This window comes from Microcebus murinus, chromosome 10, assembly GCF_040939455.1.
Source record: "Microcebus murinus isolate Inina chromosome 10, M.murinus_Inina_mat1.0, whole genome shotgun sequence".
NCBI classification, from domain to species: Eukaryota; Metazoa; Chordata; class Mammalia; order Primates; family Cheirogaleidae; genus Microcebus; species Microcebus murinus.
The window spans coordinates 18000886-18010229 of NC_134113.1; the positions used below are offsets into that span (position 1 = coordinate 18000886).

The 9344-nt window shown below is 42.6% G+C and overlaps 1 protein-coding gene across 1 annotated transcript in view; it reads right to left on the minus strand.

Annotated features, from left to right (window-relative positions):
• STAB2 (stabilin 2) overlaps positions 1-9344 on the minus strand; it is a 143299-nt gene that overhangs the window by 111699 nt on the left and 22256 nt on the right. Inside the window, exons 6-9 of the mRNA XM_012772691.3 lie at positions 6680-6775; positions 5618-5743; positions 4599-4795; positions 2868-3001 (exon numbers count right to left, since the gene is read on the minus strand). Of these exons, the coding sequence (XP_012628145.2) occupies positions 2868-3001; positions 4599-4795; positions 5618-5743; positions 6680-6775 (553 nt within the window). The remainder of the gene's footprint in view (positions 1-2867; positions 3002-4598; positions 4796-5617; positions 5744-6679; positions 6776-9344) is intronic.

Consider the following 9344-nt stretch of genomic DNA (forward strand, 5'->3'; position numbering starts at 1 on the left):
AGAGGAACCAAAACGAGGTAGAGGAAGAAAACTTCAGAGAGGAGAAACGTGGGGAGCCGAAGACGTGCTGTGACTGTATCACAACTGTGCTGCACTCACCCCATCCCACAGATGTGACTCGACTTGAGAGCATTCTAAAGACTAGCTCGACACTCATTATTCCAGTTGTGTTTCTAACTATGGTCCCACACTGCAAATACAGTTTCAACAAGTTTGTTGCGCAGACCTCTCAGCCTTTGCCTGCGTTGCTGCAGTGGCTTCCTCCTGGTCTTTGTCCTTCAGATGGGTCCTTCACATAAACTCCTGAGTGATCCCTCCAAGAGGGACGTCTGGCCCCTGTGCACTGACAGCTCTCACCGACTCCTTTCACCTACATGATAAAGCATAAACAGCGGGGTCCTGCTCTGTCTTCTTCCTGCCGCCCACTGAAATTGCAGCAGCACCAAACTCTTTTTTTTCCTTAGGCTGTTATGCCTTCCTCAGGCCCACTGCCCTGCCAGGAGTGCTCTCCCACCCTCGCCTTGGCTCTCAGGTGGGACCTGCTCCCGGAAGCCTTGTCCGACCTCCTGACTTCCTGCAGCTGGGTTGGGCACTGCCAGGGGTCATCGTGTCGGTACAGCCCTCACAACCCGATCCATCAGAGTTGCCTCTTGAGACATTGTCCCTTCTGCTAGATAGCTGCTCTCCTAGAACACGGGTCTCCCTTATTCATCAGCGTATCCCAGCACCTGGGACAGTGCCGAATTGTTTGATGACTTACCGAGTACCTACTTAATTCTAGGAAACTTCTAGGTAAGAGAGCTATAAAAACGATAATAATAGTCACTTTGACTTTTAGAGTCCCATGCTGAGATGAATCTGAAAACAGATAACTATAGCAACACGATAAGGCCATTTAACCTCCTTAAATCCCAGTTTCCTCATCTATAACATGGGCTTAATAGAACCTTTGGGGCTGTTGCTGGAAGAGATAATAAAGGAAAAACAACACAGTGACAGACACATAGGAAAAGCTCAATGCTTGGCAGATGATGATGACAAGGACAAGGCTGACCATGATGATGGAGGTGGTAGCTATGACAACAGTGTCTTAGAAGTGCTGGAATATAGAAGGACAGCCCTTAAACAGGTAACGGAAGCTCCATAGTAAGCACCATGATGGAAGATTGAATAGGATGCTTTAGGGCATGGAGTTCGAGGAAATGACTAATTTTTCCTGGAGAAATAGGAGACAGCTTCTAGGAGAAAGTAATCTTTAAGCTAATACTAGAAGGATACATATGAGTTTCCCTGCCAGACAAATGATAGGGAGATTGTTTACTGATGGAGCCTTTGTTTTTTTTATAAAGCAGTGGTTCTCAACCATCTCTCAAGATGTCTCTGGAGACATCTTGGGTTGTCTTAACTGGGATGGGGGTCTGCTAGTATCTAGTCACTAGAAGCCGTGGTGCTTCTAAACATCTCCAGTGCACAACCCAGCTCACCGCGACAACAAAGAACTTTCCAGCCAAAAATGCCAGCAGACCTGAGGGTGAGAAACCTTGTTATAAGGAATCACTAAGATAGATCTAACCATGAAACAATAATCTATTTAATCCAATCAAATATCAGTTTCCTACTTAAGTGTTGACTTCTTCTGCAAGTACAATGCCATGCTAATTTAAGGTGGGAAAGGGGGAGATTGGTGATGCTGGAAAGTGATACAATAGTCATTGGAAGGTACAACTCTCCCCCTTAGTTCAGAGGGGGTAAGGTAAGTGGCAGACCTAGGATTTGAACCTGTGTGTTCTGATACACAAGCTCTTTCCACTCCATCCACAGGGAGAACAGAGCTATGTATTTTTTTTTTAGATCTATGTATTTGTCGCAATAGAACATAATGATCATAAAACCCATCTGGGCAAATCTACACCCTGAAAACCTAATACTAAAGGGAATGAACTTCAAAAATATAGAAGGGGGTTCTATAAGCACAGAAACTGCTTTATAATTGCATGGTTAAATGTTGATTGTGGGTTTGAGCTTACAACATCAATATGGGTCCCTTTGCAGATGCTGATGACAAGGAGAACTGGAAACTGACACAGAGATAAAAACCTTGGCTTGGGAGTCAAAAGACTTAGGTTCTAGCTTCAATTTGGTCACTAATAAAAATAAAATACATCTGTGTAGCAGTTTCTAGAAAAACTCTCTTATGGAATTGTCATAACAACCTATGGAGTAGATATCATTGTGCTCATTTAACATGTGGAGAAACTGAGGCTGGCAAGACGGTGCCACTTTCCCAAGGTCATACATCTGGCAGGTCCACCCATGTGTCTCAACTCCAAATCCATTTCTTTCCTATCAAGAGAGCTGCCTCTGCCTCAGGAGTTTTCACAAGAAAACTCAAAAACACGAAAGTTTTGTTCATAGTGAGCCCCTTCTTCTTAAACCTGGAGTCAAAGGAAACACCACGAGTGCTTGTTTACTTTCCTGAGTCTTGTTTTGCACCAGCAAGTAATATTTCATGAGTGAGGAAACAGGCACATACATCAGAGGTTATAGCCCTGTAATCTCAACAACCACTTGTTTCCCCAGTCACAGTGGTTTCCTTTTCCCACATTCTGACCCACCAAGCTAGCAGGCAAATCAATGTTCCAGAATGTTCTAATGGTCATTATGAAGGAAATAATTGTTGAGTGGTTTGTCGATTAAAGAAAGATTTGTCCAGTACCCACACTGTGATCCTTGCTCCTACTTTGTCAGGTGGTGGTAGACACAGGGCTGGATAAAATGCAACTCCTCCCCTTCGAGGAACTTACAGCATTGAGTGGCCACTACTTTCACCTCCTGGAAGAGTTGGCAGTGGGATGGAAAAGACTTACTCGGTTTGTCCTGGTGCTATGGTGGTACAGTTTGCGTTCCTGTGACATGGGTTATTTGATTCACAGATATTGGTCAAACTGCACCCCACTCCTGGTACGAAATTGCTGTAATGATCCTTACACTCGCAGTGAGACTTCAGTAGACAGGGAGAGAAAAACACATAGGATGCTAGTTAGTCACTTCTGCTGGCTTTCTTCTTTCATTCATGTGTTTATACTCCAATAAAACTAACTCAGAGTAGGTCTGAAGTGTGGGCTTAAACTGAAAATTTGTCAAAGTATCCAGGAGAGGTCATCATGTTCATATATTTCATCCATTGGGAAGCTCATAACTCTTGTTTAGCTTTTCAGTTTTCTTGCATCCTAACCCTTGACCTCTCTGACTCCATAATCCTGGTTTTAGGTTGTCTATAGGGGAGCAGAGATTGATGTTCAGATGAAAGGTAGTATTGCTCTAGAATAGTGGTTTTCAACTGGGGGTCCCAGCCCAGGGGACACTAGGCAATATCTGGAGATAATTTTGGTTGTCACAGTGGAGGAGGGTGGTGTTAGGATGCTAGGATGCTGTTAAACATCCACAATGCACAAGACAGCCCTCTCCTCCAACAAAGAATTATCTAGTCTAAATGCTTGTAACGCCAAGGTGGAGAATGTGCTCTGGAATAATGCAATGCCCTGCTTCTGTGTGAGCAATGGAGGGTTCCTAAGACTTGAAAATCTGCCATGGGACCCATTTTTGATGAGACAAAGCATATTTTAAATCTTGCTCTCAAGGGCCTGGGATTCATGGCATAATGTATTTTCCCATAAAGACCTTCATTTTGATATTGGGGATTTAGCCTCTTAAATTTGTCTGCACACCTGCCTCAGAAATTGATAGCAGAAATGTTGCATGAAATACTCTTTCTCCTTGGAGGTGAGAATGGGTAGATTTTCAGCAGGGAATTTCAGGAACATTCCCATTAGGGTGCTAATTAGACTGCAGGGACCCTTAGCTGTGTTTGGGGTCAGGCACTGAGCCTTTCTTCCTATCGGTGCAGCAATATCCTTCTGTATGGATAGATTCCTTCCACTGAAGGCTTGATGTGCAGTCATGCACACGGTAGGCATCCACTAAATGCTTGATGAATGAAGGCAATATTAGAGATGGGTTCTTTTAACTGAAATCCTCAGCATGGGTCTCTGACCAGACTGATTTTTATCAGTCAAGGTCATGATGTGATTCAGATGGGCAGTGTCTCACCCCAGGATGTTCTCACAATTCCCTATGACCTGTCAGTGCTGCCCGACATAGTCTCAGTTTTCATCCTTTTGGAACAGGGTATTTTTTGTTCTGAAAGCCCCTTTTAACTTAAAAAGACATTATAGAGAATGGAGGGTTTGGGGTGAAAGTCAATCATATATTCACCCAAGACTTGGTTAACTGTGCGTTTGTTAATCTAATTTTGAATTTGCCAGTTACCACACAGGACTGTGATAGGAGAGAACATAAGACAGTTAGGTTTTGACGGGGTAGCTGGGAAAGTGTGAGTTCAGAGGACAGATGGGGTGGGCGTGGGCACTGCGGTCAGGCACTGAGCACCTGGAGGCCTGTGTAGAGAGGAAGCCCAAATAGAGCACTGGAAGGGCGAATGGGATGGTGTAGAAGACTGGCGATACCTATGGCATGATTTTATCTTGGGTGGGTTGTCTACCTTCTAGATACATCAGTTCCCTTCATCATTTGCTCACCTGTCCAGGCCCATCGTACTTGCACATGGTAGACTTAGCAGGGCAGTTTCCAAAGTTAGTCTGGCAGGGGTCCACTGGCAGGCACACTTGGCCATCCCCCCGGTAGCCTTCTTGGCATGTACAACTGTGCCGGTTTGGTCCCAGGTACGTGCAATGGGCGTGAGGGTGGCAGACTTGTTGTAAACATGGATTGATGGCTTGAGAGGCAATGACAAAGGGAGAGGCAGTTAGCATTCTCAGGGATGGAGAAGGAACACTGAACTGTGAGCGGCAGTGGATCATAGGTCTTCAGGGCCACAAAGGTAATTGCACAGTTTTGAAAGAGAAACAACTATTTCATCTCAATCCATCTGATCACTCTCCCTCCACCAAACAGATTTATGTATGGCCATTAGAGATTGTAACTACAGCTATCGTGTTCATATATTACTATGCCATTCTATGTGTGAAGTTAACTATAAAATAACTTGAAAGAAAAAACTAATGCTTACAGAATTAATAATATGTACTGGGCCCTGCTCTAAGAATTTGCTATATATTAACTCATTTACTTCTTACAACAATCCCCTAAGGCTGGTACCATTATTATCCCCATTTGATAGACAGAAAAACTGAGGCACAGGCAGATTAAAGGTCATATAGTTAGTAAAAGGCAGATCTGGGATTGAACCCAGGCCGTCTGCCTCCATGTTATTAACTGATATACAATACAGCCTCTTGAAAAGTGAATAAGCATGAAAAGAAAAAAAAAAGGAAGCATTTAATTTTATACCAACATTGATTAAGGTGATATAAAAATGTGTAAAAATCTACTTGCTTTGCTAATAAAAGGAGAAATTGCCATTTGTTGGGGACTACCAACTTATGAGCATTTTGCTTGGCACTTTTTATATACGTCAATCAACTACATAAAGAGAAATTAAAACTGTCATTGTGTTAATATTAAAAAGTTTGTGAGGATTTTTTTCCTGTTAAATAACCTTAATATCTCAATGAATAAACCAGCAAATTCTACTCACGCTCGCAGTATTTGCCATCGCCTTGGTAATTGGGAAGGCATTTGCATTCTAGTTTGGTTTCATCTTCACTGGAAGGTGAACATCTGGAATTTTCTGGGCAGAGCAAGGCTGCACATTCAGGAACAGCTGCGAAGGAAGATTGTTGAGGTACTTGCATTAGTAGAATAAACAGTCCTAAAAACCCCGAAACTACAGTTTCCCATTTATTAAAAAGTAATACAGACTCATTGTAATAAATAAGAAAATACAGAATACATAAAGGAAAAATGGTCTTCTTATTCTTACTCCAATCCCAAAGTTACCAATATGAACAACCAATACAATACATTAATTTATACATGTATTTGTATGATATTTTTAACGAAATGTTTCTGTAGTTAAAATATTTAGCATGCACCATACCCTCTCCATCAAGGTTTGAATCCAGTCTTAGGGTTCCCACCCCTTTCCAAGTTTGTCCTTCCTTTGTGATGCTCCGTCATCCCCAGAGCTCTCTTTGCATTTTTATAGCTATTCTTCTCTTACAGCTTACTAATTCTACCAATTAAACTTCCCTTGTTTAAATTACCCTGTGATTTCTGTTTCTTGGTTGGATCCAGTGTAATAGATTGTTTAATGGAGTCGAATGATTTGAGTCCCAGCTTTCTCATTCATGAGTTGTGTGATCTTTGCTGAGTCACTTAGGCTTGGTGAGCCTCTGTTTCCTCCTCTTCTTCCCGTGTTATGCCTTTGAGATTACACCTCATGTCCTTCACTAAGCGACTAATGTGTTGCAATGGCCTCCACTGGCTCCCCAGAGCCAGGGTCTCCTTCTCCATTCCACCCTACACACTGTCTCCAGCTCGACGTCCCTAAAACACAGCTATAGCCTTGTCACCACACTGTTTCTGTTCTCTCTTTCCCCTCCCCTCCCTTCCCCTCCTTTTTTTTCTTTTACCCTCTATTTTTAATTTTTGGTTTCCTTCCAGCAAATGTTTGCTGGTACCTCACCCCATAGAGCAAAATGTGTGCATCTGTGACTGTTTGACCTGGTGTGGCATTAAGGAAACCAGTGGTACTCACGCTTGTCACAGCTGGGGCCAGTGTATGCAGAATAGCATTCACAGGTTCCATCACCGTCTACTCCACTGTTGCACACCCCATGCACACAGTTGCACACTGCAGACAGGAAGTGGGGGATTGTCATTACTCGATAGAGATTGCATCTAAAGATTCTAGAAGGGTAATAGTTTTAGATAGTCTTCACTGGGAATCTGCAGGATGAGGTGGAGAAAATCATGGGTTTGAAGTCCTAGAGACTCTACTTTGAATCTGGCTTCATCTTCCTTTTACTAGCAACAGCTTAAAAAAAAAATATATATATATATATAAAATATATATATATGTAAAATATATATATATAGTGGATAATGATGCCTAACTCCAGGGATTTCTATAGAATTAGGTAAGATAATGTATATAAAGCATAACTGGCATATCATAGGCATTAGAGTTTTTTTTTCCTACTTTCAAACTATTCACTTCTTCTTTGGATACCTCAACAAGAGAATTAACTTAGTGTCTTATATACACCTGCTATGTTTAAGAAAGAAAAGCTACCACTAACTCAATCACTGCTGATAGCAGACATTTATGCAAATAAATCCTACTTCCTGAATGATTGGGCAATATAAGGATAAAAAAGAAATTCAGAAGGGCCTGGAATAATTATGCCATGTTTTCTAACTTGAAATAGATGAATTTTCAGCCCAGCAACAAATCATTTCAGGGACGACAAATGAAGGGCATTTGAAATAAATGGTCAATTCTTTAGCACCCAGTTTGTAGCCTCATTTGTAGCAAGATTTATTGTTGGGCTGGGCCACTAGCAACCTATAAGCACCCTCTGTGAAGCATGTTGTATGAGTTTTCTATTGCTGCTGTAACAAAGTACCACAAACTTAGTGGCTTACCACAACACAGATTTATCTTGTAGTTTTTTTTAGAGGTCAGAAATCTGAAATGTGTATTATTGAGTTAAAAAATCAAGGTTTCAACAGTGATGCATTTCTTCTGGAGACTCCAGGGGAGAATCTTTTCTGTTGTCTTTTCTAGCTTCTAGACCCTATCTGTACTCCTGGGCTCATAAGCACTTTCTCTGTCTTCAAAGCTAGCAATGCCAGGCTGAGTTCTTCTCATGCTACCATCTCTATTGGCGCTCTCTTCTGCCTTTCTCTTCCATTTATAACAACCGTTGTAATTGCACTGGGCCCACCTGGGTAATCCAGGACAATCTCCCTATCTTAAACCAACTGATTAGCAGCCTTAATACCATCTGCAACCTTAATTCCCCTTTGCCATGGAACCTAACAAATTCACAGGTTTCAGGGACTAGGACATGGATATATTTGGCAGCCATTGTTCTTCCTACCACACATTTGGTCCATGCATGCAAGCCAATTTAATATTATCTAAAGTGAAACATAATTAAGAAGACTCACTTGCTTAAAAATGTAATAAAAAATACCAGAAAAGCAAGGATTAGTCAAGTTTTAAGTATTCCAAGCATCTGATAATCAGTCAAGTTCTTTGTATTCTCCATGCCTCCCACCTTGTTATTCTGTTCTTTGTCTCCACTGGTACCGTCCTTATTCAGGATCTTATCATGTTTTACCTGGATTATTGCAGTGGCATTTTCCCTAGCCTAGCTGGCTCCCATTTCTAACCTTCCGTTCCATTCATTTAATTTTATTAGCAATGGCATCAGAGGGACCTGCCCCCAAATATCTCAACAACTCTCAATTGCCAACCAAATGAAATATAAATTCCTCAGTTCAGCAAAGATGTCTCTAATCTGACTGCAGCCTTGAAAATTTTTCATTTTCATCTTTCACCACTTTATTTTATACATCCTAGATTCCCAGCATGTGGGATGACTCTAGTTCACTATTTCCCTTCCTTCCTCAAACCACTTATTGAACACCTGCTGAGTTCATGGTACTGTGCTGGAGACTGATCAGCCCAAAGAGAAACAGGACAAAGTCCCTGCATTCCAAGAGCTCGCAGTCTAATGGCAGGAGAAAACAGCCAATCACAGTGCAGGGGGATAAACGCTACGACTTGACGGACCAATGGGAAGACCGCGCCCGGTGGAAGTTGCAGGAGAGGCAGCTTTCGCTTTCACACCTCCATGTTTTTGCCTCTGCTGTGCTCCCTTCCTTGTGCCACTTGAAATCCTCCTCATCCTTCAAGGCCCGCCAAAGCCCCCACTTCTGTGGGACCACCTCAGTGGTCCCCAAGCAGAATCTGCGCTCCTCTGGGCTCCAGCAGCACGTTATACCTTGCCCAGTTTTGCATCCTACTGCAACTATTAATTGTGTCGATGGCTGACAGCCTGCCACCGCCAGGAACACACCCACGGTCAAACAAAGCAGCAAGGGTGAGCCGCCATGGAAGAAGCACTCATGTCAGCCTGGAGAGGCAGCTGTTGGGTTATTTTTTGGGGTGTCCATTGTTGTTTATTCTCTGTTCAGACGTAATTACTCAATGGCCTAGTTTTTGCTGTGTTGCATCATGGCTATAGCGAGTGTTTGCCTGATGGTGATATTCCGTGAAATTCTTTATGCTCAGGAGGGAACACCAGAGCCTGCTGGCAGCGACTAGGCCAGCGACCAGCTGACAGATGTCAGGGCTGCTTTTCTCTTTCTCAGTCTGTGCATTTTCCTCCCCTATTAGATCGGAACCCCTT